The 27,415-nt window shown below is 35.9% G+C and overlaps 4 protein-coding genes across 14 annotated transcripts in view; 3 read left to right on the forward strand and 1 right to left on the reverse strand.

Moving 5' to 3' along the window:
• The first annotated feature begins 359 nt into the window (after positions 1-359).
• On the forward strand, positions 360-9,304 carry vsig10 (V-set and immunoglobulin domain containing 10). Of its 2 annotated transcripts, none has more exons than XM_082170838.1 (9): positions 360-610; positions 907-1,200; positions 1,834-2,139; positions 2,242-2,523; positions 4,409-4,687; positions 5,568-5,681; positions 5,769-5,781; positions 7,373-7,515; positions 8,883-9,304. In XM_082170838.1, the coding sequence occupies exons 1-9, from the start codon at positions 559-561 to the stop codon at positions 8,972-8,974; spliced, it is 1,575 nt and encodes a 524-aa protein (XP_082026964.1). In that variant the 5' UTR covers positions 360-558; the 3' UTR covers positions 8,975-9,304. The 2 variants fall into 2 exon arrangements, with proteins under 2 accessions (XP_082026964.1, XP_082026965.1); XM_082170839.1 differs by having other exon boundaries at positions 907-945.
• A 384-nt stretch (positions 9,305-9,688) lies between these two features.
• Positions 9,689-14,696, forward strand: wsb2 (WD repeat and SOCS box containing 2). 2 transcript variants are annotated; one of them, XM_082170854.1, is made up of 9 exons: positions 9,689-9,852; positions 9,999-10,173; positions 11,318-11,502; positions 11,640-11,771; positions 12,231-12,331; positions 12,677-12,867; positions 13,825-13,917; positions 14,035-14,148; positions 14,283-14,696. In XM_082170854.1, exons 1-9 carry the CDS (start codon positions 9,819-9,821, stop codon positions 14,482-14,484), a joined length of 1,227 nt encoding a protein of 408 aa, XP_082026980.1. In that variant the 5' UTR covers positions 9,689-9,818; the 3' UTR covers positions 14,485-14,696. The 2 variants fall into 2 exon arrangements, with proteins under 2 accessions (XP_082026980.1, XP_082026981.1); XM_082170855.1 differs by having other exon boundaries at positions 11,321-11,502.
• On the reverse strand, positions 14,607-23,494 carry rfc5 (replication factor C (activator 1) 5). Its single transcript, XM_082170859.1, has 11 exons — positions 23,376-23,494; positions 22,772-22,836; positions 22,406-22,542; positions 19,904-19,983; positions 19,624-19,697; positions 18,428-18,587; positions 17,879-17,960; positions 17,638-17,767; positions 16,303-16,380; positions 15,814-15,868; positions 14,607-14,926 (listed from the first exon to the last, which is right to left on the reverse strand). Exons 1-11 carry the CDS (start codon positions 23,420-23,422, stop codon positions 14,830-14,832), a joined length of 1,005 nt encoding a protein of 334 aa, XP_082026985.1. The 5' UTR covers positions 23,423-23,494; the 3' UTR covers positions 14,607-14,829.
• A 1,503-nt stretch (positions 23,495-24,997) lies between these two features.
• Positions 24,998-27,415, forward strand: part of ksr2 (kinase suppressor of ras 2) — a 118,319-nt gene continuing 115,901 nt past the window's right edge. For all 9 annotated transcript variants that reach the window (XM_082170807.1, XM_082170806.1, XM_082170808.1 and 6 more), the window contains exon 1: positions 24,998-25,676. In XM_082170807.1, coding sequence (XP_082026933.1) covers positions 25,500-25,676 — 177 coding nt within the window. In that variant the 5' untranslated portion in view covers positions 24,998-25,499. The remainder of the gene's footprint in view (positions 25,677-27,415) is intronic.

A 27,415-nucleotide genomic window follows, 5' to 3' on the forward strand; every position in this document is an offset into this window, starting at 1 on the left:
CCCAAAAATGAAAATTTAGTCATGTAGCCTGTTGTTCCAATCCTGTAAGAGTTTCTTTCCTCTGTTACACAAAAGAAGATTATTATTTATTTTTTTTTAAGTTGAAAACCAGACAGCTGACGGCACCCACTGACTTCCATTGTAGGAAAAAATCTGACTAAGTCAATGGGTCTGACTAAAGTCTGATTATTACCAGCATTCTTTAAAATATCTTGTTTTGTGTTCAACAGAAGAAAGAAACTCATAAATGGTTGGAAAAACATAAGGGTGAGTGAATGATGACATTTAATTTTTTTTGGTGAACTATCCCTTTAAGAGCGCAGGTAAGGGTGTAGTCAAACAGCAATTTCAAAGTTTCCGGGAGAGAAACGCAAGTAAACAGCCGGATTGGTTGAAGATGGACATGCGCGTCAAACGTAACACAAAATACCTAATGCGAATTTAGAACGGCCACGATTTTATCTCAATAATATTTCTGGTTATTTACTTAATTCATAGAGAAGCTTTTGTTCTCGAACGAATTTGCAAAGGAAAATATTTGATCCAGACAATCCTACAATGACAATAGCTGCAATAGTTCTATATCTGCTTCTTCTGTCACATCAAACAGGTGAGTGAGTCAGGTTCATTTATTCTGGCTTCAAGTCTGAGATATTCTTAGTATTTTACATGGCACTGGCTTTCCAACAATACCATAGTACCTGTCCAAACACCATGGTGGTACCTTAGTACTTTTTGGTAATTATTTGTTAGTGACACCATTTCACTTCTAGATCAAGTACTGTTTACAATTGTACCTTATTCAAAAAAACATGGTATTACCATAGTACTTTTGCTGCATATTTGTAAGTGATCACAGTACTGCTCTAAACCACATTGTCTGTGTCCTTCTTCCTGTTGTGTCAGAGGAGGAGCAGGTGCAGCGGTATGTTATCGGAGAGAAAGGTGAGAATACTACACTTCAGTGTCTTCACCAGCCAGTCAATATGTCTTCAGTTCTTTATCAGTGGAAGAAAGACGGAGCTGTTGTTGCAACCCACAACCCTTCAAATCCATCAGAGCATCTTTCCATTTTAAACAATGGTTCTCTGAGGATCAGTGGCCTTCTGTATATTGATGAAGGCCTGTATACATGTGAATGCCAAACAAAGAAGGACAGCTCATGGCAAACTCACTCAAACATCCAGCTTAAAATTGCCGGTATGGTGTTATGGATATCTAAATCATACTAATGTGACAATGCAAAGCTTTGATATGCAATAGATGTCTCTAGTTTCTGTAAGATAGAGAGTCCGACTTTAAACAGGTTTTTCTGGTTTAGCTGCTATGCATGAACCTAGAAAACCACCACCATGTGACTGAACATAGCCGCCATACATAACGACGACTAACTGAACACAAGAAATAATCAGTCTAGTTCCTTTGGACATTTTAAAGATTACAGAAACAGGAAATACACAAACCATACATAACCTCTCAACAGTTTTTGAAAGAAATTAATACTTTTATTCAGCAAGGAGGAGTTAAATTGATCAGAAGTAACAGTAAAGACATTTATGTGTTGGAAAAAAATCTATTTGAAATAAATGTTGATTTTTTTTTTATAGTCCTGAAAAAAGCATAACCATTTCCACAAAAATATTAAGCAGCATAACTGTTTTCAACCTTGATAATAATAATAATAATAATAATAATAAATGTCTCTTGAGCAGCAAAATAGGCAGATTAGAATGATTTGAAGGAGTACTGATCCTGAAATGATTGAAATGAGATGTGGTTTGTGAGAGTAAATTGAATTAATATTAATGTTTGTGCATTTGATTTATATTTCAGGTGGTCCAACTAACATATCACTGGACATAAGACCAGCAACTCGCCTAAAGAATGGAACATTATTTGTCAATAAAAGTTCAGATGTGCATTTTAGTTGCTCCAGTGAGTCTTATCCCTCACAAAACTTGACATGGACAGTTGAAAATTTGGCGCAGGATAATCCTGACAGGGCGTCTGGGAACAAATTGCTCCTTGAGTTCTCCATAAGCAAAATCCAGCCACAAGATCAAGGGATGTACACCTGTGCATCCCAGAATACTCTCTCCATGACAACTGTGAACAAGAGCCAGGAACTCCTAGTTTACTGTATGTTTTAGAAATGTATTCTCATAAATGGTTCAATATAATTTGTTTTGTTTGTTAGATTTGTGATGTTTAGGCTTTAATTGTCTGTAATCCCTTTTTCAGACGCTCCAGAGAGGCATCCGGAGTGCAGGTGGGAGGTGGGAAATGAACCATCAGATGTCTTGTTCATATGTACCTGGAGTGGAGGTTACCCTGTGCCCAGTCTGCACTTGCAAGAGGTCTATGAAAAATCTGTAATAGCCAAGGGTCCCACGATCAACTCGTCCCAGGAGACAGAACGCTTGAAGATCCTTGTGAATAGGCATATATTGCATGATAAAGAGGAAGTGAAGTGTACTGGACATCATGTGACTGGAGTGGAGAAATACTGTTCTTTTAACCTCCGTAAGAGCATTTCTCTAACAGTTCTACAGTGATGAGAATCATTGAATCCATCATTTAATGTATATGTCCCAGATTATATGCATTATAGGCCCAGATATGTTTTCATGAGATTTACCTTCTATACTTAAAGGGTTAGTTCTCTCAGAAATGAAAACATTATCATGAATTACTCGCCCTCATGTCGTTCCAAACCCAAAAGATATTTTAAATATAATCTGAGAGATTTCTGACTAAATCGCTCAATTCGAATGGATTCGTTTTACGATCTCTTTATGAACTTTTTGAAGCGTCAAATTGGTAGTTGTGTAGCTGTCAATAGAGGGAAAGAAAGCTCTCAAATTTCATTAAAAATATCTTCATTTGGGTTTCGAAGATGAACGAAAGTCTTACGGGTTTGGAACCACATGAGGGTGAGTAAATGATGACAAGTATTTTTGGTTGAACTATCCCTTTTGATGAAAGCCTTCACTGTGTTATTTTACGTTTCTCAGTGTATTGACTACGAAGAAACACAAAAATATTGGTTGAAAGATGAAATATTGAAAATAGTGCCTTTTAGGTTTTTTTATTTGCATTTCCTTTTATGTACATGACCATTAACATTTTGGGGTCAGTAAGATTAAAAAATAATAATTTGAAAGAAAAAAAACAATACTTTAATAACTTTCATTAAATATATATTACACTGATAAAAAGGGACAGTGAAAACATAATGTTGCAAAATATTTCTTTCAAATAAATGCTGCCCTTTTTAACTTTTATCAAAGCGTCGTAAAAAAAAAAAAAAAAGGTATAATAAAAAATGAATAAATTACATTTGATAATATACTAAAATAGAAAACATTCATTTTCAATTTTAATAACGTTTTACAATATTGCTGTTTTGACTATATTTTTTTATCAAATAAATGTAGCCTTGGTGAGCAGAAGAAACTATAAAAAAAAATCGTACAAACCTCAAACTTTTTACGCTAGTGTACATTGTTCTTATATCAGCCCAGGTATTACTTAAAAGTCAAATTGCAATTTGTTTGAGTGGGCCGACATAACCAATGGTGTGATGGACTGCATATATGTTTAAAAAAAAAAAGTGCAATCCCATTTGGTGCCACTAATGGCGCTTTTCCACTGCATGGTACGGTTCGACTCGGCACGGAACGGTTCGGCTCGCTTCGCTTTTCCACTGCGTGGTACGACTCGGCTCGGTACGGCACGGTTCGGTTCGCTTTAGCTCGGTTGCTTTTCCACTGCAGTTAGTACTGCTTCAAAGTGGGTGGGACTGATCGTTATAGTTGCCGTCTCTACTGCCATGACATCATCATATTAAATGCGAATTTTTCATTCCGGGTTTCCCCATCCGCTCCTCGGCAACCAACGAGAGGAACGTCTGCACCTCGTCCACTGACCACGATTCAGCCATTTCTTTTTTTAAGTTTATACCATTTTTTTTAAGCAAATACTTTTAAAACAGGCGCTACAGCGTTGGCTGTTGTCTACTGGCTATTTAAATCTAGCGGGTTTAGTGTCTCGTGTTGTAAATACAATGACGCTGGTAGTGATGATTCTGTCTGACCAATCAGTGATCTGCAGTGTTTCCACGTCACATTTTAGTATCGGTACGGTACGCTTGGAACCTCAACAGAGGTGGTCCCATTTAAAGCGAGCCGTACCGTACCGTACCGTACCGTACCATGCAGTGGAAAAGCGCCAAAGCGTGCCGTACCGAACCGAACCGAGCCGTACCGTACCATGCAGTGGAAAAGCGCCATAAGGTTTCTTGATCTTTATCCATTCCCAAAATAGTACCGTTTGTGTTTTTGCTTGTCATCCTCTTTTCCACCCATCTCCAGCTGAATTGAAACCATATATTTGATGTGTCTTCCAGATATTCCGTATCCATCAGGAGACCCCTTGGTAACGGCTCTGGAGGGCAGTACTATCACCCTCAGCTGTTCTGAGACCGACGCTTTCCCATCAGCTAAGACTGTCTGGAAGAAAATGAACGATGTCATCAACAACACCATGAAATATATTTTGTCTGAAAATGGACCCACTTACAAACTCACAATAATCAATTTAACAAAGGACGATGCAGGGGTCTACTACTGCTACAGTGAAAACCCTCTTGGTGCAAGAGAGCTAGAAGTGATTCTAACTGTGAAGAGTAAGTTACAAACTTGAATTTTTCACCATACTTTTATATATTTTTGAATTGTATCCTAGCATCCTTAAGTATCCTTTTATCCTAGTTAATACATGTCCAGATCACATTTGAACTCAAATCCAACATAAAATAAATAAAGGATAGTGAAAGATATAACCAAATTTTTTCGACTTTTTGCAATGTAGCACCATTTTCATGGCAAGCATATATTTTCCCTCAATTTTATTATTATTTTTTAAATTTTATTCGATTACCTTTATTCTGTATGCAGATTCTCATAGTAATACAACACTTCTTTAAGGATGACATTTATAAAATTACAGATTTTTTGTTATTTGAAATGGTATAATTTATATATATATTTATTTAATCAATTAATGCAATAATATAATATACTGTGTATATATACATACATACACACTAGTATATATGTTATTGCATTAATTGAATATTATCTAATTTGAATTATGGTAGAATTTGGGGGGAAATATTGTCATGGTGCATCTTAATAGTCCTTACAACAGACTTAATTTTCTAAAAGAAAAATTGTATTTCTTAGAAATATGACCCAGACATGTTCTCTCCAGAATTTGTGGGGTTAAAGCAGATGCATAATGATTTCACTTGTTTAAGAATGAGACGCGTGTTTTACATAATACATCAGAGCTCAGATCCTGGAGATACTTCAAATACTAGCCATGCTAAAGCTTTGACACCTGTGCATGAATGTGACCAGACAAGATGTTTCTGACATTGTTCTGTAATTCCTCTCCCTTTTCCCCCAAAAGTGTCAAATCTTCTCTCTCAAAATTTCTTTCCTTTTTATGAAAAGTAGTTTCAGACTATGTACAGTTTGACAGCATTTAATCTTTATTCTCAGCCTCTGCAGATAATGGAGGGGCCGTAGTTGGTGTCTTTGTCTCCATTTTGATAATGATGATGGGAATCGTTGTTGGTGTGACAGTATATTCAAAGCGTGATAAAATTTGCATTGGTAAGTATTTTTCCATACTGTATACCTAAATAAAGCTGCTTTAATGAAGATTCTTTATGTAAATGTTTTTCTTTTATTCTTTTTCAGGTTTAGGATTTAGGTAAGTTTGACCACAGAACATTAGTGCAAAACATTACAGCATTACAGCAGTATTCCAAAATCTAAGTTAAGTGTTTTCCCACTTACAGTTGCAAATCAGGTTTATTGGCAAAATGTACAGACTTTATGCTGTTTGCAATGAACAAATCAAATAAAAGTAATTGAAATAGCTCAACACAACAAATGTTTCAAGTGGTTTCCCCCAAATCAACTTAAAACGCAACTTTTAATGACTTCTGTAGTCTCAAAATTATTCAACCCCTTCATGGCAAGCATCTTTAGTACTTCGTAGAACACCCTTTTGCTGTTACGACCTGCTGCAAACGAGATGTATAACCAGACACCAGCTTCTGGCAGCGTTTCTGAGGAATCTTAGCCCACTCCTCATGAGCAATGGCCTCCAGTTCAGTAATGTTCTTGGGTTTGCGTGCTGCAACCGCCTTCTTCAAATCCTACCAGAGATTTTCTATGGGTTTCAAGTCAGGTGACCAATGGCCACGGTATGATCTTCCAGGACTTCTTCTGCAACCAAGCCTTAGTGGAATTTGAGCTATGCTTGGGATCATTGTCCTGTTAGAAGGTTCAATGACGCCCAAGCTTCAGCTTCCTCACTGATGGCATGACGTTTTCTCCTAGGATTTCCTGATACTACAGTGAATCCATCTTGCCTTCCACACGCTGCAGGTTTCCAGTGCCAGAGGATGTAAAGCAGCCGCAGAGCATCACCGAGCCCCAACATGCTGAACTGTAGACAGAGTGTTCTTTTCAGCATATGCTTCGTTCTTCTTCCTCCAGACATACCGCTGATCCATAGGGCCGAAAAGTTTAGTACGCACCTTACTGTGCAGCTGAAACCTCAGTGACTGTTGCTTCCAAGTCTTGCTGCAGGTCTTTTGCAGTCACTCAAGGGTTTTTTCTGAACCTGCCTTCTCAGAAATCTGGTTTCAGCTGTTGATAGTAGCTTCATTTTTCTGCCCCGTCCAGGTAGTGTAACCCCTGTTCCTTTAACTTTGAACTTGCGAACTATGCTTCCAACGGTGTCTCTAGGAACATTTAGTTCCTTCGCTATCTTTTTGTATCCTGTTCCTTGTTTGTGAAGGGCGATGATATCTTCTCTTAACTTTTTGGACCATTCTTTTGATTTAGCCATATTTCTAACATGCAGTCAAACGTGATACTCAACAAACCTAGCCAGTTCAGATATTTCATGTGTTCTAGCTCAAGCACACCTGGTGCAACTAATGAAGCCCTTGATTAGTTGCATCAGGTGTGCTTGAGACAACACCTGTTTTGCAGATTTGTTGATCTGTTGTGAGGGATTCTATTCAGTGGGTTGAATAATTTTGAGAATGTGGAAGTCATTAAAAGTCGCATTTTCAGATTAATTTGGAGAAACCTCTTGAAACATTTCTGTGTTGAGCTATTTCAAATTTTTTTTTTTTGTAATTTTGTTTGATTGCAAACAGCTGAAATTCTCTAAATTGAGCAAATAAACCTGATTTGCAGTGGGTGTTGAATAATTTCAATTACAACTGTATAACGTGTCAATAAGGATGTATAAAGCTGAGGCATTACAATATTTTTTTTTCTAGTCGTTTAGATGATGACAGAGGGGATATACTGAGTTTAGTGGACTCGGATGAAGAGGAAATTTTCAATGATTCTGTTCCACAACTCCCTCCGCTGACAAACGGACATGCGACCACACTCGTAGAGATTCACAGAATACCATCAAGTAAGTCAATGGCTTTCTGAATTTTGTTCAGACTTTTTTGTTTAAAAATAAAAGGAATTTACACTGTTAAGCCAAAAAATTATGACCATCTCCTAACAAGGCCACATATTAACGTCTGGGTAGATTAGATGAAAAGAAAACAATCAGTTCTCGTAATCAACTTGTTGGATGCAGGAGAAATGGGGAGGTATAAAGATATGAGTGACTTTGACAAGGGCCAAATTGTTATGGCAAGACGACTGGGTCAGAGTATCTCTGAAACGGCAAGGCTTGTGAAGTGATCCCGGTCAGCGTTGGTGAGAATTTACCAAAAGTGGTCCAACAAACCTCAAACTGGCAACAGGGTGTAGGGTTCCCAAGCCTCATCAATGCACGAGGGCAACGAAGACTATCTGCTCCAAGCCAACAGAAGGTTTACTATGGCACAAGTCACAGTGCATCGCATTCTGCTGCGTAGCCACAGACCAATCAGAGTGCCTATGATGACACTGTGGGACGATGACAAGCCGGTGGAAGGAGTGTGATGCTCTGGGCAATGTTCTGCTGTGATGGCCATTCATGTGGACATAAATTTGGCAGTGCCACCTACCTAAACATTGTTGTAGACCAGAAAGAATTGATTCTGAACTGCCGAAATGTCTCGTCAGCAATTACAGTCTCACTTCCGTAACATATCTATGTAGGTTTGTAACAAAAAATGTATAATGCTAGCCTATGGTCTTCGTTGGGACAATGTCTACTTAGTATTTTGACCCGTATTTGCAGCTGAGGCCTGGAAGAGTTTGGTTTGTGTTGTCAATATGTCGAGAAGACGTTGTTTTCTGTGCTGTGAAAGCAAATCCACTTTGCATGCACTTCTAAAGGATGAGGACTCGGGTTTGAATTGATACAGTAAAACTGACGCCATCGTTACTGATGGTATCAGTGTGTGTATCAAGTGCTGAGGAAGTCCCTGGAGGTGAACTTCAGATATGGTAATAGGCGTTTTGTTTTCGACACAACAGACTGAGCCATCTGACCAATCAGAGCAGAGCAGGCTCTCAGAAAAGGAGCGGTTAAGAGAGACCGAATCCTTGATTGAACCGTTTCAGACACTGTGAGAAAAGAGGTAATGCAGAGGTGTATTATGAGAAAATTAAAAATGGTTTTTGACCTTGGATGCATGTAATCCTATTTTAGGAGACCTTCAAAACAAAATTAGGAACATTTAAAATAGTAATTGAAAAAATCTGCATAAAATTCTCAGAGGATGTATTTTCTCTAGTTATTCTCAGCTGTAAAATATACCATGTTTGATATTAATGATGAATTTTATATTCTTTGTACTTTCTGATTTGCTGAAACAAGTCTATATGTTTATTTTATAGTTGATCATGACGATACTGCAGACAGTACCGAACACACCGGTCAAGCTCATCCAGATCAAACCGAAGCAGCACATCAGTCAGAAGACTGTTAAGGACCAGCTTAAATATACAGAAAATCAATTGTGAATTGTATTAAATTATTTGTTCGTTTTTTGTGTGATATTTTACTATCTGTGTAAAGAACTTAAAATTTTAAAGAGGCCCTGTCTTTATTTTCAGTATTAGTTTTTAATACACTGGCTTCAAATAGTGAAATTAAAACTTTTACTACTTTATACTACAGTATGTTTGTGAACTGTTACAGAATGCTATTGTTAATGAATTGGTTTTGAATGATTGCTTTCCATAAAAATTTATAGGTGAATATGTCTGGGTCATATTTCATGGCGAAATAATGAATAAAAAAAAAACGTAAGTAATTATTGGAAGCCTTTTTTGTATCATTTCAATTTAGTTTACATTGTGAAATTATTTTTATTGCAATTAAGCACACCCCCCATTCTCATTACTATAAAACATCCAAACATTTTACTTTAGAATTTTTTTCGTGTTTTTTATTTTTTTTACCAATGGTGATTTCTTATCAGATTGTAATACAGTAATGACATCACTTTTTTTATATTACAATTTTTTGAATGTGCCTGATTCATCCATATATAATTTCAGTAATGTATTCTATAAAAGAACAGGAAACTAGCATTTACGTAACGCTTCATAAAATAACAGATACAAAGCATATGATACATGCACACAATGACAGTGTCGTATTTGAGAGCAGGAAGCATAAAACACGCCTTAACCCTTACCCTGTAAAAATGCAGTAGACACACCTACTGTGCTCAGAGTCAGTCACGTGGTTCGCCCAGAGTCAAATTAATCCCTGTGTAGAGGTGAGGCGACGGGTTACTGTCACTAAGATGATGTGATGATAAGAAGATGTGCACTTCGTTTCGTGGTTGTACTGTCAAAGGTAAGGCGATTCATATCATTTAGATGATATATAATAATGTACATTTGGTATATGAGGAACATGCCTTTTTATCTTAGTAGTAAAGGAGTAGTTCCGGCTATGCGCAGCTGGTCTCTGTGTGTGACAGGTCTGTTTTGTTGTGACAGAAGCGCATGAGGATGATCTGATCGCGGAGCTGAAGCCCGCTCTCCTCCCGCGTCTGTACGGCTCCTCCGGCTGCGAGACATGGAGCGTCCGCTTCTCCCCGGACGGGTCATATTTTGCCTGGTCGATGGGCTACGGCATAGTCAAACTCCTTCCCTGGCCGCTGACATGCAAAGAGTGCGTCTGAATTCATTAAATAACACAATGAGTTCAATGGGCCTAATAACTGTATAGTCCTATTATATAAGCACCATAATAAATTACTACTCGTAGCCTACCATGCTAATATAGCCTATCAATTAAAATATTTTCGTTACTTTAAATCCAAAGCAACATTTAGATTTTAATTTAGTGTAACACTTTACAATAAGGTTAATTAGTTAACATTAGTTAATGTATTAACTAACATGAATTAGCAATACATTTGTTACAGTATTTATTAATCATTGTTAATGTTAGTTAATACAAAATGCAGCTGTTTATTGTTTGTTCATGTTAGTTCACAGTGCATTAACTAATGTTAACAAATACAACCTCTTAATAACGTGTTAGTAAATGTTGAAATCAATATAAACTAAGATTAATAAATGCGGAAGAAGTATTGTTCATTGTTAGTTCATGTTAATAACTAAGGTAGTTAACTATTGTTAAGTAATGAACCTTATTGTGTCACCGGTTTAAATAGATGTATTAAAACAACAAAAACTGAAGCAAAAAAATAAAATAAAATAAATACTAAAAACCACAAAAACACAACAAAATTAATTACTAAAACAAAAATTAAAACTGAAAATATAAAATTAAATAGTAATAAAAACGAAATACTTTATATATTTATATAAATTAATTGACAATTCTATTTTATGTATCAGTGTTTTATTTATTTATTTATTGACAATACTATTTTACTACAGTCCTTATAAAAAATACCATATTATTAAGTCCATATTACCATAGTCCTTACAAAAAAAGTACCATGATATAATCATGTAATGGTAATATCATGGCATTCTTTGCCATATGGTACATGAATATACTAACACAGTACCATGGTATACAGTATATCACAGCTCTATTGGTCACTTTATTTTACAGTACGTGCACTTTCAATGTGCTTACAGTGTACCCACAAAAGTTCTGATTAATTTAAGGTAACTACATGGGTTAAGTTAAGGTTTAGGGGTAGGTTCAGGGTTAGTACCTAGTTATTACCCAGTTAGTGTCATTACCAAGAACAGTGAAGAAACAATGATGGATGCTGATTCAGAACATCTCCTACTTCGATGTAGAGCACAGCTGAAACTTCTTGTCTGTATAACAGTAGTGCTGAAGCTGGATGCAGTGAAGAGAAGACTCTGAACTGCGGGCAGATGGTGTGGGCACTGGCGTTTGGACCCTGCCGGTCTATCCGCATGGATGTTTTACATCAGAACGCACGTGACCATGAACTACTGCTGGCCGCTGGTCTGAACAACGGCGCGATCCAAGTGTGGGTCGTCTCAACTGGTAAGATTGAACTCTGAGTCTGCACTCACCATCAAGAGCTTACATTGGTCTAAATATGAACAGGGTGGTGGAACACGACCTGAAGAACATGTAGTATAAGATTTGAAAATGTTAGTAAACCCCTGTTCTGTCTTCAGGGAACCTGCGGTTTACTCTAACCGGACATGAAGCTCCTGTCAGGGATTTGGTCTTCACTCCAAATGGAAGTCTTACGCTTGCATCGGCCTCCCGAGATAAAACTTTAAGGATATGGAACTTGGCAAAGAAAGGTTAGAGCATCTGATGTGGAAGAAACTTCTTAACAAAAAAAAGCTTGAGTTGAAAAAAAGCTTTCATGGTCTTTAATTCTGCACTTCTGAACATTGTATTCAGAGCCCGAGTGGTGCTCAAGCATCTGCCCTATTGGTCTCTGATTAGATAAGTGTCCTTTTTGCAAGACTTTTATTTTATAGTTCTAAACAAAGCAGAAACATTGCGTCTCCCAGCGATATGTTGTACTTGGTGAAAAGACGTTCACCTCCCAGCAACACACAGCAGTGTTTTGTTCTTGAAGCATACTCTGTTTTTGAACGAATCAATCGAGTGAGTTGATGATTCAATGACCCATTCATAAAGTCAGTGGAAACTTGCTTCTTTCATGAATTAATTAGGTGCTTTGAATGAATCGGTTAAATGAATGTGATTAAAATGTCTGTGCACGGCGCTGATTGTACGCTTGATATTTGCAGGCTCCAGTCCCTATGTGCTGCGGGGTCCAAACTACTGGGTGTTCAGATGCTCCGTGTCACCTGACAGCAGTGCCATCGCCTCGGTTTGCAACCTCGACTCTGTGAGTTTCTTAGTGCACTGCAGTGTTATTTTAGTAGTTTTTATATACTATTTTTGTATTTATTTTGAGTTTTTATTGTGGATATATATATATTGAGTCAGGTTTTATTTTTATATATTTTTAGTTTTCATTTTAGTTTAAGTTTTTGTAATTTTGCTTTTATATTTCAATTATATAAAATTTTTTTAAATGTTTTTATTTAGCTTTTTTCAGTGTTAGTAAGTTTAATACGTAAAAAAGTTAGTTGCCAACCTTTCAAATTTGTATGTTTTTAAGCTTAAGTTTGTTTGTGTGTGTGTTTTTATATATATATACTACATTGTCTGAATGTCTTCTTCCCAACAGAAGGTGTATTTGTGGAGCTTGCGGTCCTACACCTTCATGAGACACCTTACATACGACCACGAGCGCACCATGGCGTCATGTGACTTCTCCCAGGATGGAGCGCTGCTTGCGGTCGCTTCGTACCATTCCACCACAGGCTGGTGGCTGGACCTGTGGGACCCGTACACGGCAGACATCCTGACTAGAGTAGAGTATGTTGGCAAACCAAAATGTTCCTGTCTCATGCCATTTCTTTTTTACAATAATGAACTTTAATTTTAAAAAAAGAAGGATTTTTTCAAATTTTTTAAACGAAAATTTCAGCATGAATATTTCACTGGTTTTGTGCTGTTTAATATTGTAGAAATTTTTTGTAACCATAATACGGAAGCTGGTTTCCGCCACAGAATAAAAATATTGAAAAGGTTATTATAGCAACTTTTTAAATGACAATTTTGAGGGTTTTTTTCTTAGAATTGCAAATTTATATCACACAATTTGGACTTTATAACTCACAATTACAAGTTTATATAAAAGTTTTAAAAAAATCCGAATTTTTAGAACCAGAAAGTGGAAAACCAGAAATCAGCACAAACATCTACTTTCATGCTGCACAGAAGAGAGAAAATAAAACCGTTTTATAGCTATTTTTTTGTAACCATATGAAAGCTTGTTTCCGCCATGCAATACAAAAAATGTAACTGGTTATGTTAAAGGTACGATTTTTAATCTGACAATTCTGACATTTTTCCTCACAATTTTGAATATCACACAATTTTTGATCTTTTCAATCTTTTTTTTCCCTTAGAATTGAGTTTTGCAATTCAGACATTACAACTTGCAAATTGGGAGTTCATACACAATTCTGAGGGAAAAAAAGTCAGAAAGATATAAAAACCTTTTCTCACAATTGCGCAATTCTGACTTTTTTCGAATTGAGACTAACTCAGAATTGCAGAAAAAAAATCATAATTTTGAGATACAAGTTTGCGATTGCGAGATAAAAGTTGTTTTATCTTTTTTACTCTGTGGTGGAAACAAGCTTCTATTCCATAGGCTACTGTAACATTAAAAGCGGAATGATTTGATGTTTTCGAACATGTAGACAAAGACAGTATTGTTTCTCATACTTGTCATAATGGTGTAAAAATACTTTGTTCTCTTTCCAGAGACTGTGAGGTGTGTGCCTACAGAAGTGACAATTTACTGACGTCTCTGAGTTTCTCTCCGGTTAGCCTGCAGCTGGCCTTCAAAGACTACAGGTGAGCACAGAACCATCCATTCGAGATCTGAGATTTTCAGACGACATTCTTGCGACCTCACACACCCGATCGTCCACTTTCTGTATTGTTACTGGTGACACTTGTATTGTCCTGCAGGGCGTTACAGATCTGGGACGTGGAACGAGATAAACTGGTCACCAACACCGATCACAGTCGCGCTGGTGGTGTGTGCTGTGCTTTCCATCCACACGGGGGCGTCATTGCTACAGGGTAATGCAGTTCACACCAATGTGTTGGAACGTCATTTATATTTAGTTATGGCTCACAACGTTTACTCTTGAAACGTTAGGGCTTGTATACTAGAATAAATATCAGGACTTAACATATGCCCCATTTGTTTATAGGTGCAGAGATGGACAAGTCAAATTCTGGAGAGTTCCTCAGCTTGTTTCAAGCCTTAGGCATCTGTGCCGGGTTGCCCTGAGATTCTCTATTTCAACCTATCAGGTGGAGGCTCTTCCTTTGCCCAAAAAGATCCTGGAATATCTCACATATAGGGACATTCCAAAGAAAAAGATCATATATTGTAAAGAACACTGCAGTTGACTGAATAGAAGGAAGGTTTGTGCGTCAAACTTTGCTTTAGATGTTGCATAATTTTCTAAGACGCCGAATTTCCCCAGACTCAAAACAAAGAGACATAAAATGATGATGCTGTACTTGAAATATTTATTTAAAGACTTTTATTTTTTACATAAGTAATTTGAAAATGTAGCATTTGTTTTACAAAGAACTGAAAATAAACATTTAAAAAAATATTACAGGGCTCTGAACAGTTTTGTTGTTGTTGTTGGTCAAAACAACATGAAGTAAAGTAAAAAAAGAAGAAGTAGTAAAAACTTCCTCTCATGACATCAAAACCCTTTCATGTGACAAGTGTGAACCAACAGTCTATCCGTCGCTGACTACTATGTCTCTGACAGCCTGGAAAGCAGCAACCATTGAGCTCAGCTGGATCTTCTCATTGGTTCCCGAGGACAGACGATACCTTACGGTTTAAAAGGAAAGAACAGAAATTAAGCTCAAGAATATAATGTACAAAAATACAGTGAAAACAGTAATAATATGAAACATTGGAATTTAAATATATTTTTAAATATAATTTATTCCTGTGATAAAAGCTGAGTTTTCAGCATCATTACTCCAGTCTTCAGTGTCACATGATCCTTCAGAAATCATTCTAATATGCTGATTTATTATCAATGTTGAAAACAGTTGTGCTGCTTATTATTTTTTATAAGCTATGATAGTTTTTTCAGGATTCTCTGATGAATAAAGAGTTAAAAAAAGAACAATGTACACTACCGTTCAAAGGTTTGGGGTCCTTTTTTTCTTTTCTTGAAAGAAATGAATACTTTAATTCAGCAAGGATGTGTTAAATGGATAAAAAGTGATAGTAAAGATTTATATTGTCAGAAAAGATTTCTATTTTTAATAAATGCATTTTTTTTTATTTTTTTTTGGCGATGAATCCTTGAAAAAAGTATCACCGGTTCCAAAGAAATATTGAGCAGCATAACTGTTTCCAACATTGCTAATAATCAAATCATCATATTAGGATGATTTCTGAAGGATCATGTGACACTGAAGACTGGAGTAATGATGCTGAAAATTCAGCTTTACTTCACAGGAATAAATTACATTTTAAAATATATTCAAATAGAAAACCATTATTTTAAATTGTAATACTATTTCACAATATTACTGTATTTGATCAAATAAATGCACAATAGACTTCTTTTGACCAGTATTGTATATATATGGGAGTGGTACTGTTTGGTTCATTCATATTTAACAGTAATCAAACGAGTGATAAATAAAATGATCTCTTGCTATACTGATTTAGAAACAATTTGACAAAATGAATGTACTCACTCAATATCTGCAAGTTTTATAAGCAAACCCATGCGGATCGAGGGAGGGAAATCCACTGAAATAGAGACACAAAAATATTAGAGCAAAATAACCCTTTTTTTATTATAAAAAAATAACCCAACTGTCCTACCAAAAAAAAAAATCTATAGTTCCAAAACAAAAAAACCTACAGATACTCTGACACAATCATGCTGTGTGATAAATATTGATATACAGTTATGATACACAAATTTTTGCTGAATATAGCTTAATATGTAGTGTGTTCTGTGTGTGTGTGAAGCATGCTACACTCTGCTACTTATAACAGGCGTCCTTTAAAAACAAGAACAACCGGTTTCCATGGCAACCACAAAAGGATCTCCATGGCAGCGAGGGCAGGGAAACATCTAGCTCATCACTACAGCAGTTCTGATGTGTTCCAGGCCTCAACTGGACTCTGTGCTGCTTTAGCTCTTTAAACGGGAAACTCTGGTAACAGTGTGCTCTTACCGCGGTGAATGAGAAGATGAACTTCAGTTAAAATGTCGTTAAGTGCCAGACCTTTCAGAGTTTTGAGCTGCAGAATTTCTGTTGAACCTGGTTAAGGACTTTTGAAACGTCATAAACTATATCAGCAAGTTCTCATCACAATGGTATTCTCATAAACCGTTAAATATCCTTAATAAAATAATGTTTTTTAAAAATATCAATATTAAAAACATTTGCTTCTATAGTAATATTTATAAAAGAAATGTGTTTGATCAGTGATATTACACAAACATAGCAGAGATCAGGATATATGGAACATAAACTATATTTGTGGTAATTTTCCTAATATGGATTTTATGTTAATTTGTAAATGTGCATATTTTAATGTAAATTTTACTAATTAATTTATTATTATTATATTATGTATATTTTAGTTACTTTGGTGGAAAGGGTTAATGTGAGGAAAATACAATTACAAAATTATTATTTAAGCTTTTTGTTAATGCTTTGAAAAAGATGAAAAAATAAATAAATGCATTTTGAATCTATATTAAGATTAATAAACAATCTACATTATCATCATTAATAATTATAATAATTTTTTTTGTGATAATAATTTTAGAAAATGTAATTCATATTTATTCATTTATTTTTTATTTAAAGCAGGTGCTTTTATCTAAAGCAAACTGGTGACTTTTTTTCCCCGATCACATTTCTTTATCCTCTCTACTATCTTATCAATAAAAAGTCAGAAAAGGAGAGAGAAAGAGAATCAGCTGTGGCTTAACGAAGTCTGCATAAACAAATCTCCAACAGGACTGTTTAAAATAAAATATTAAAATAAAAATAATAGAAATAATTTAAAATGATAAAATATATATTAAAATAAAAATGTATTTTTTAAAAATACAAATATTTGAAATTAAGAATAATATAAAATACATAAAATGTGAAATATATATAATAAAAATAAAATAGATCTTTATCAAGAACAGATGTTCTTGCATTTTAAAACCTAGAATAAAACATCCAGTTATTTAATAAAAGCAGATGCAGTCAAAATTGAGCTTAAACTTTCTAAATATTGTCTCAAAAAATAAATACATTTGGAAATTAATAATAATAAAATAAACTACATGAAACTAAAATAAAAATACTAATACATATATCTTATTTTGGTAGAGTGGTAAGAAATGTTATTGGTTAAAAGAAAGTCACTACTCGCTTTAGATCAGCAATAAAAAAAAAAATGTCAAAAAGACCACACTTTTTTATTCATGTTTTTAAAAAGACAGTTAATATGCTACAGAAAAGCTTGAATAACTAATTAAGCAATCACTGTAGTAAAAAGGATACGGTTGTACGCAGTGGTGAAGTCTTTATTGAGGGCCCAGTCCAGTATGTTGGCGATGTCTGATCTAAGAGGATGTCCAGTGCATGTGTACACCGTCTCCTCCGTCACCTTCCCATAGGCCATATGGGTGCTCTACACATCAAAACACACACAACACATTTTTCTCTAGGAAATTCTTCATGCCAGCAGCAATCTAAATGATAAGAAAATTATAAAATCACCACTTTTTCACACGATACACACCTGTAAAATGTTTAGTGATCGTCTCATGTCTCCTGTTGAGAGGGTCACAATGGCCTTCATGCCATCTGGAGTGATGTCAATGCTATCAGTGAACAACCGTGAACAAAACAGATTTTTAAATATTTATGAATCTATGCTAGGGAAGCACAATGTTTGGTTTTATTAGCTCAAAGATGTCGGTGCTGTCCTGCGCTGGAGGGCAGAGCCTGTATAAAACGTGTGTTTGTGTGTGAAGAGTTTTTTTAATCAAATGGGCCATAGGGCTGGGTCACTTCAGCCAGGATCTTTTGTGTTCAGGGTCTTTTGAGTGGATCCATCTGATGATTCAATTCTGATAAAAACACTAGAAGGTCTTAATATTGTCATTTCAACGTTGCTCTATCTACAGATGTCTTGCTTCTAATTACATACAAATATTAACAACTAGATTTTTGCATTTTCTGAAGAAAATGTGAGTGAAGATTTCTTCAGAATGCAATAAATTCAACATTAAATTTCATTCATTAATAACATCCACTTGACCTGGATTTGATGTGATGAGCTTCTCACCTCTCCTGCTGTATCACATGCTCTATTCTGGGGATCATCTGGCTCTGGGACAGGGGGCCGAAACGAAACCGCGTGCATCGAGACTGTAGCGCAGGTATGATCTTTGAAAGGTAGTTACAGATCAGACAGAAACGTGTGTTCTCCGTGAACTTCTCAATGACTGAGAGAGAGAGAGAGAGAGAGAGAGAGAGAGAGAGAGAGAGAGAAAATCAGGTGTGGCTCAATGAAATCTGCACAAATAAATCTCCAAAGGGACTGCAAAAAATTTTATAATATGATAAAATAAAAATGATGGCCTGGTTTCACAGACAGGGCTAAGATTAAGCCAGGATTAGGCCTTAGTTAAATTAGGACATTTAAGTAGCGTTTATAAACGTGCCTTAGATAAAAACATTACTGGTGTGAATCTTGAGACAAAACAATGGCACTGACATATTTTAAGATATGGTTTTATCAGAAGATATTTTAAGATATGTAAGTGCAAGTTGCAAGTTAGTCTGGGACTAGGCTTAAACCCTGTCTGTGAAACTGGGCAAAACTGGTCGTTCTTGCATTTTAAAACCTATAAAAAAGCATACAGTTATTTAATAAAAGCAGATGCTTTGTCAAAATTACCCTTTAACACTCAGAATTTTTTTTTTTTCAAATCACACTGCTCTCATTCATGTCTCAAAATAAAATTAGGCATTTTTTAAATAATGAAAAATATGTGAAATGAAGAATAATATAAAATATTAAATTAATCATATTTAAAATGAATAGCATTAAATTAAAATAATAAAATAGATCTTGTATACAAAGCATGCAGTTATTTAATAAAATCAGATGCATTGTAAAAATGTATCTTAAACTCTCAAAATATTTTTTTCCAACCAAACTTCTCATTCAGGTCTCAAAATAAAATAAATATATATATATTTTAATAACAAAAATATTTGAAATGAATTTTATATATATATATAAACTTTATCCACTTAGATATCCACAACAGAAATTTTTACAGGATCTAAAGCATTAGATCCAAATGGTTTGTCCAAATGAACCTTAAACTCTCTAAATATTTTTTCCAATCGTAATCCCACTGCTCTCATTCATGTCTCACTGTGGACAGTGAAATGGCAGATCCCCATTCTTCTGCCATCGGGCCATTTGGGGGCTCAGCAGGCGAGCTGATGGAGGGGCAGATGGTACGCTACCTCTCCTCAAAGCATTCTGTGCGTCCTGGGTCATAGCATCCGCCTCGTCCAGGATCACCAACTTACAGCCTTTCCTACAAGGAGCAAAAACACAAAGAATGATCAGTTCTTTTACAACAACAGTAAATATTTTAATGCAATAAAAGCCAAAAGACCAGATTTCATGCAATATGGAAACAAATACGGTAGTAAACTTGCTACATGAAAATGTAATTATTATATTGTTGTGTGTGATGACATTATCATAGTATACAAGGGTAAGGGTTGGTACAGTTCTTACTTGAAGATGGTTCGCGTGCTGGCAAAGCTGAGGATCGGCCCCCTCACCACGTCTATGCCACGGTCATCTGATGCATTGAGCTGAAGAAGTCAAATGTGTTATAATTCCCATAAAAAAAGAAAAGAAAAAAAAGATTTGCAACAACCATATTTAGCCTTAAACGAAAAGTTCACCCAAAAATGAAAATGTTGTCATCACTTATGTTGTTCCATACCCCTAATGAGATTCTTTCCTATGTTGACTGTAGCTATTGACTTCCATAGTATTTTTTACTATCTCTTAAAGGCCCATTCACACCAAAAAGGAAAACTATAAACATAACCTCACACCAACGAACGATAAGTTCTTTTAGTCCAAGTTTTTTATTTATGTAGCACATTTAAAAACAGCCACAACACAAAGTGCTTGTTGGAGCCATTCAAGTTTGAATGATTGAACTGTATTTAATGTAACTTAATTGTTGACTTAAACTATGATTAAATATGTTTTTGATGAATTTAAAGGAGATGACTTTTATTTTGTAAGGTGACTCTGGATAAGGAAGTGGGCAGATTGGACTCAGGTGGGAAGGTGGAGAGAGCACACAGCTTTCGACCACACTTACATTTACATTTACATTTAGTCATTTAGCAGACGCCTTTCTCCAAAGCGACTTACAGATTAGGACAAAATTCAGCGAGTCATCATAAAGAGGCAAAAGCAACAACAACGCAAGAAGTGCTCAAAGTACGAAGTTCAGGTATTATTCAGAGTAGCATAAGCCTGATAAGTGATGTTACAAAGGGAAAGGAAAACTTTTTTTTTTTTATTTTTTTTTTTTTTTTTTTTCAACTTCAACTTTTTTTTTTTTTTTTACTTTGTTTGATTGACCAACATTAACCTTTTTTGTTGCTCTTTTTTGGAAATAAATACTTAATTTAGCATTTATATTGGGTATGGAGGTCATTTCTTGGATTATGTGCATCAAAGAATCCCTCAACCTTTACACAAGATGGGTGGCTTTCATTTTTAAATAATTTGTGGACAAAAAGCCCCTACAGTGCTATACAGATAGCCACTGAATTATAAACACTGACAACTTTAATAACATTGCAGAAATTTAGAAGCTCAATGCAGAGAAGATCTTTTAAAGTGCCCCTATTATGCAATATTAAAGGTTCCTAATTTTGTTTTGGAGTCTCCTACAACAAGTTTACATGCATCAAAGGTCAAAAACACTTTCATTTTCTCATAATATACATGGTACATCATCAAATTTTTTCAATGATTCTCAAAAGACGTGTCTGAAGATTCAGTCTCTTTAAACTTCTCCTTTCCGCAAGCCTGCTCTGGTCTGATTGGCCAGATGGCCCAGTCTGTTATGATTGGTCCACCGCTTACATCGCGTGTTGGAAGCTAAACACACATTACCATAACTGAATTTCAGCTCCGGAGGCTTCCTAAAGCTCAGCGATTGTACACACTGTAAAGACAGCAAAGATGACGTTGATTTTATCATATCAATCTGAGCGCGAGTCCGATGATGAAACACTGGAAGAACTAGTTATTCAACCCGAAGGACAACTCGAGCAGGACGTTTCTCAGTGTTACACTACTCCGTTTGACGTACGCTGAGATGTTGCAGCTGTAATTCCTCACCATCAGCAACAAGTGTATGTCCATCAACAAAACTATGTGTATATTTCTAATTTATTGCAGTTCACATGTGGGAACTGTACTATTAACTGTATCATAACAGTGCAGACGTTAGGCGAGCATTAATGTGAATGACTGATGTAATATTAAAGTTTGTAAAAAAAAATCTTGCTCCATCCTTTATCTTTACTCAAAGTAGTAAGAGTGATCGACATTCTGCCTTAATGGACACAGTTTTAGGTAACACAGCTGATTAACAGACAGTAATAATGTGAGTTAGCCGGTTAGCCGGAGACTTGCACAATATAAAACACAAAATTACGTATTTTGAACACCCAGTAGAAAATATATACATCAGTAATTATTCTTATATATAATTATATTATATATAATTATTTTTAAACACAAAAAAGTACTCTGTGTGATCGGTGCTTCGGCTCTTTCTATTAAACTATGCAGGTTTGTCGTATGCTGCTTTAAATGCCCGGAAGCAGGATGGATTCTGATTGGCTGTCATTGTTTTTATCGTTCATCAGCTAGAAATAAATTATTATGAAAGTGATTCCAACAATATTGTTTCTCTGTGCCGTTATTGTTATATTTGTGGTGTGGACTTATATTTAGAACGATTTTTAGAACTACATCTTAGTCATTATCGTCCTTGGTGAATGGGACTTTAATAGTATAATATAAATTAATACTAAACTGTGATCATAAATTGATGACTGACTCAAAGAACATCAGACAAAACTAACAATAGACCTTTTACAACTAAATTAAATGGATGACTATGTTTTTTTGTCATGGGGAAGATTTCGCCAAACATGTGCATTTGGAAAACATCTGTAATAAAAATATCTACAGTACCTCCAGAACCATGGAGTTGAACTCTTTATCTTTGTACAGCTGTTTAGCACATGCTAGTATAGTAGAGGTCTTTCCTGTTCCTGGAGGTCCATAGAAGAGCAGATGAGGCAATCGGTCTTCACTGATGAACTTCTGGACTGTGGGGAAAAAAATGAACGTAGACATTTATTAAAATTACATTTAAATAAAATGTTCAAGAATGTACTGGATGTACTAGTTTTGTGAAAGAAACAAAATGAAATTGAATGCAGATACAACTCAATTTTAATATATAGTACATTGTAAAGTAGTATTAAAGTGAACATCTTTATTTGTTAATAATAATAATGGCAGAGTGCAAATTATATAATCCATATCACTGCTTACTTGTGCTCAGGATATCTTGGTGAGAGATGAGATCATCTAATGTTTGTGGCCTGTACTTTTCAACCCTGAAAATCGAAAAATAATATATTTTTTAATACTTTTATCATTTTTTGTTTCATCATGTTAAGTGACAGCAACTCCAATGGAATTCTCTTACCTTTTCAAAATTAACCATAGATTACCTCATATTAACATCATGGTATTATTATAATGATAATAGCTATCATAACAATTAGATAATAATAATAAAGAAATTATTTCAGATATTTAGCTCATTTTGCAGTGAATTGACAGATTCCCCTTGAGTAGTCATTGCTTTTCTCCATCAGTATAATGTCAGCTGTCATCCCCAAAACCTAAATTATTCTGGTTTATCTATTTTCATACATACTGCACGACGAGGTCAACTACAGCCAGTGGTTGGTTATTATTATTCATAAATTCATCATGGTCATACGTGCAGAATATGTAAACAGAGCAAGACTGTGCAATGCTGCACATGTCGGCTAAACAATGTCTCAAGGAGCATTAACACCTTTTATTTATAATTATCAGCTTATAACAAAAGAGCGAAATTTGTACTACCAAATGCAAATAAAATTACCATGGTAAATTTCTCGTCTGCCGTTGTGCTTTACTTGTTGATGCCATTCTCTTGTATTTGTTCAATCACCCCTTCTTCGATGTCTCTTGGCGCGTTTTTCTGATCTCCATCCGCGAGCGTCACTTACTGACAGTCTATTGACCAATCAGAAGCGCGCTTTAAATGAAGGCGGGATTTAACGAGGAACTGGCTTACTGTTATTTCATAATAAGAGTTTAAGAAATAATCAAAGTCATTAGTTAATGTTAGCTGTGTCTGCTATGTAAATGGTTCACTTCTTAACGCATCATGTTTAAAAGAATGGATTGATTTATATACACATTGTATTCCCTAATACGATATTGCAGCAGGTACCGTGAGTAGGCTATTTAAGGGGTTTCACAAACTGATAAAGCACATTTAAAGCTTTTGCAGGTTTGATTTTTATTCATTTCTGGTCATTGTCAAGTTTGGTTTGCAGTCAGATACAGTGGTAAGAAATGTAATTTAACTAGGTCCACAGTGTAAATTAAAATAAATTAAAAATTAAAGGTTAAAAAGTAATAGTGTTGTTGACAAGTAAATTAGAAAGTAAAGATAATTAAAAACTAAAGGTAAAAAGTAATACAATAATTTAAAAATCAGGTAATACTGGGTAAATCAGTAATCTATAGCCTATTTAAAAAGTTAAAGGCAACATATAATTTGTGCAAGTTTTTTGCAACCTGTACAAACAATAGGCTACACACGCGCGCACACACACACACACACACACACACACACACACACACACACACACACACACACACACACACACACACACACACACACACACACACACACACACACACACACACGTTTTATGGGGACTTTAGACATAATGATTTTTATACATTCCCTCACAGAAAACTTTCTGCATTTTTACATTTTCAAAAAACATTACTTAGTAGGCCTATATGATTTATAAGCTGTTTTCCTCATGGGGACCAAAAAATGTCATGACAAGGATTTTGATATTGCCATCTTTGTGGGACATTTTGTCCTCATAATGTAGGGTATACCTCAACCACACACACACACACACTGACTGACTGCAAGTCGTAATCATAAAACCCATGTATACTGTTTTTGCAAAATCTATTTTCACACATCAAGCTCAGTCTGTTGGTCTTTAACTTGGTCAGGTTGTTAGACCAGTGTAAATCAGCTATGACAAGCAAACCACTGGTCAAAGCTGGGTTTTTTTTAAACAAGGAAACTTTAAAATAGCCTACTGTAAAAGTGAACCTGTACTATTTTTTTCCTGCCTCTTAAAATTACTTTTATTGCTGTGTAACCCAATGTAATCAGGTTGAATCTGTCATATAATTTTTTTGGAGAGGATCTTGTCAATTGTAAAGTACACTTGAAAATGCATTAGGGTAGTAGGCTATGTGTCCGGGCTTACTGCCCTAATGTAGCCTCATTTCAAGTGTATTTTGTTTATCCAAGTGTATTTCCAATGCTTGTGACAGGCAGTTCAACTACTTTTATAAAACATGACCATTTAAAACAGTGGTTTGATTGGAAAAGGTTCTCCGAGTTCAAACAGTGAGCTCACTGCATTGATGCTTATCTCGCGAGAACTCTCTCCCCTGCTTGTGTCGGCGGTGCGATGCTGCTGATGCTGTTGCTGTGAATTTGATTGACGCGAACATGTCGGTGTGATGGGGGAGCGCCGGGATGCAGCCGATGATGCTCCAGAAGGGGAATACATGCAGTCAAATCAGACGTTATCGTTAAGAAAGATCACCAATCGTTCTCCTTAATCATCAATGACAAAGATGTCTCAATTTGTGTTGCATTTCACAAGCGCGCAATGGATCTAGCTGATGCCACCGCAGCGAGGATCTGATTTTTATTTTTTCCTTCCTTCCTTCAATGTATGTGTATCATGGTAGAGTCAAGCTGGAGCATCAAACATAAACTGTGCAACCCTGATGACAACACCGTCAGGACATCAGGATATCAACAATGGAATCGCCTTACACGTAGAGTCTAGTTTTTCATGATCACACAATTAAACGCACTATCTAAAGTGTTTTCTGATCTGATTGAGCGAAAAAAGTAGCCTGCACATAAGAAAAGGACCACTGCTCACAAATTATGGACGAGGAGAATATTACCAAAAGCGACGAGCATCATCTGAGTTTGCAAAAAGCCTTGCAGCAGTGCGAACTGGTGCAAAACATGATTGACATTAGTATCTCCAGTTTGGAAGGTCTGAGGACCAAATGTGCCACATCCAACGACTTGACACAAAAAGAAATCCGAACGCTGGAGGTAAGCAAGCATCCATTTGCCTGAGCCCAAATGTGAATTTTGCACCCCAGCCCCCCTGCATTTCTACAAATGTAACGAGAGCATATGTGCGCGCGGGTGCATACACATTATACAATTTTGCATCTTTAAATGAGTTTCAAATGAAAGTTGCATCTCGGGAATTGACTGTATTGGCGAGATAAATGAAGAAGCTCGCGCTGCAGTGAGAGGCGCGAGCTTGCGCATTCTGCAGGTGGTGAAGAAGGTGGTTCGTGCGCTCGCGCTGCTAACATGGACACCGAAAGGGGCCTATTGTTGACATTAATTTATATCCTCGTCATTAAAACATTCGTACTTTCAATAAAAACATTGCATTGTTTTAAATTATGTTATGTAACAAGAGTTAATGTCCCAGATATATTCTTCATGATGGCAGTGAAGGCTAGTGGTCGACCAAATATATATATATATATATATTTATTTTTTTAAGACTCCATATCTAGATCAAGGTGTCCGATAAATATTTACAGTAAATTAGACTTGAGGGAGAGCGATGAAACACATGTTGTTTAAATGTTGTTTTTATGTCACGTGTCTCAAACTTAGCAATGGTATCGTAGGATTGCGATTTTTCTGAACGATTTCCGGTTATATTAGCCATTAGACTCGGTTTCATGCTGACTTAAAGGGATAGTTCACCCAAAAATGTAATTCTGGTATAATTACCCAGCCTCATGTTGTTCTAAACCCGTAAGACTTCAGACTGTTCATCTTCGGAATACAAATTAAGATAAATTATATGAAATCGGAGAGGCTTCTGTCCCTCCACTGACAGCTACACAACTACCACTTTGACGCTTCAAAAAGTTCATAACAAGATAAAACAAATCCATATGAACTGAGTGGTTTAGTCCAAATTTATGAAAAGACTCAATCTCTTTATATGATGAACAGATTGAATTTAGGCTTTTATTCACATTTAAACAGTGATCAGGGGACATTAACAGAAGCCCAACTGAATCTGCTTGATGCACGAGAACAAACCTCATGATGCGTAACACATGAGAATTAATCTCATTGGTTCTTGCACGTCAAGCGAACATGCTTGAGCAACTGAAACAACCGATGTGTGAGTTGATGAATGTTTAGGCCTAAATTTGAATAAAAGCCTTCATATGCGTGTCTCTCAAACAGTGCTGGGAAACAGTCTCTCTGACAGCAAAATTAATTTTTGTTTTTTCGCGCACTTCAATGGTTTAAAATCACTTGTTTTTAAACTGCAATACTTAAAAACGCATGCTAACGTTAAGCTTTCGTTACTGTGTAGCACAGCAACGTCATGTGAGTGTAACCGCGATAAAAACGATAGTCCAAAATTTCTACTGGGTTAATCGTGTCTACCGGTATATCGTCCACCCCTATGTATGATATTACGCTGTAGCCACATTGGACCAGCGGTTTGGAAAATGAATGGATGGATGATTCAGCTGCGGGCATCATCTTCTGGCGAGATGCGGGAATTCATTCATCATGACCGTCACAGTGCATTATGGGTATCCTCTAGCTGTTGAGTGTACATGAGTTGTACCCTTGTTATTGCGGTGCTGTATGGTATTGAATGAGTGCACTCAATAACGTTCACTGTGGTTTCGGAAACCACCACAAATGGCTGTCCCTTCAAATAGTGCCCTATTTAAGGGTATAGGGGGCAGTTGCGAACACAGCCCATATTTTTTATTCACTATAAAGAAACTGGTTCT

The sequence above is a fragment of the Leuciscus leuciscus genome, assembly GCF_965113295.1.
Source record: "Leuciscus leuciscus genome assembly, chromosome: 5".
Lineage (NCBI taxonomy): Eukaryota > Metazoa > Chordata > Actinopteri > Cypriniformes > Leuciscidae > Leuciscus > Leuciscus leuciscus.

What these genes read in the sequence shown, in the direction of transcription:
- vsig10 (XM_082170838.1), top strand. Translation starts at nt 559, where the DNA reads ATGACAATAGCTGCAATAGTTCTATATCTGCTTCTTCTGTCACATCAA. An exon ending in CATCCAGCTTAAAATTGCCG is followed by an intron (nt 1,201 to 1,833) that starts GTATGGTGTTAT and finishes TTTATATTTCAG; the next exon opens with GTGGTCCAACTAACATATCA. An exon ending in CCAGGAACTCCTAGTTTACT is followed by an intron (nt 2,140 to 2,241) that starts GTATGTTTTAGA and finishes TCCCTTTTTCAG; the next exon opens with ACGCTCCAGAGAGGCATCCG.
- wsb2 (XM_082170854.1), top strand. Translation starts at nt 9,819, where the DNA reads ATGTGCACTTCGTTTCGTGGTTGTACTGTCAAAG. An exon ending in AGTGTGGGTCGTCTCAACTG is followed by an intron (nt 11,503 to 11,639) that starts GTAAGATTGAAC and finishes TTCTGTCTTCAG; the next exon opens with GGAACCTGCGGTTTACTCTA. An exon ending in CGGTTTGCAACCTCGACTCT is followed by an intron (nt 12,332 to 12,676) that starts GTGAGTTTCTTA and finishes TCTTCCCAACAG; the next exon opens with AAGGTGTATTTGTGGAGCTT.
- rfc5 (XM_082170859.1), bottom strand. Translation starts at nt 23,422, where the DNA reads ATGGCATCAACAAGTAAAGCACAACGGCAGACGAGAAATTTACCATG. An exon ending in CATGTGATACAGCAGGAGAG is followed by an intron (nt 17,961 to 18,427) that starts GTGAGAAGCTCA and finishes GTTCACTGATAG; the next exon opens with CATTGACATCACTCCAGATG. An exon ending in CTTCACCACTGCGTACAACC is followed by an intron (nt 16,381 to 17,637) that starts GTATCCTTTTTA and finishes CAGGTTCAACAG; the next exon opens with AAATTCTGCAGCTCAAAACT.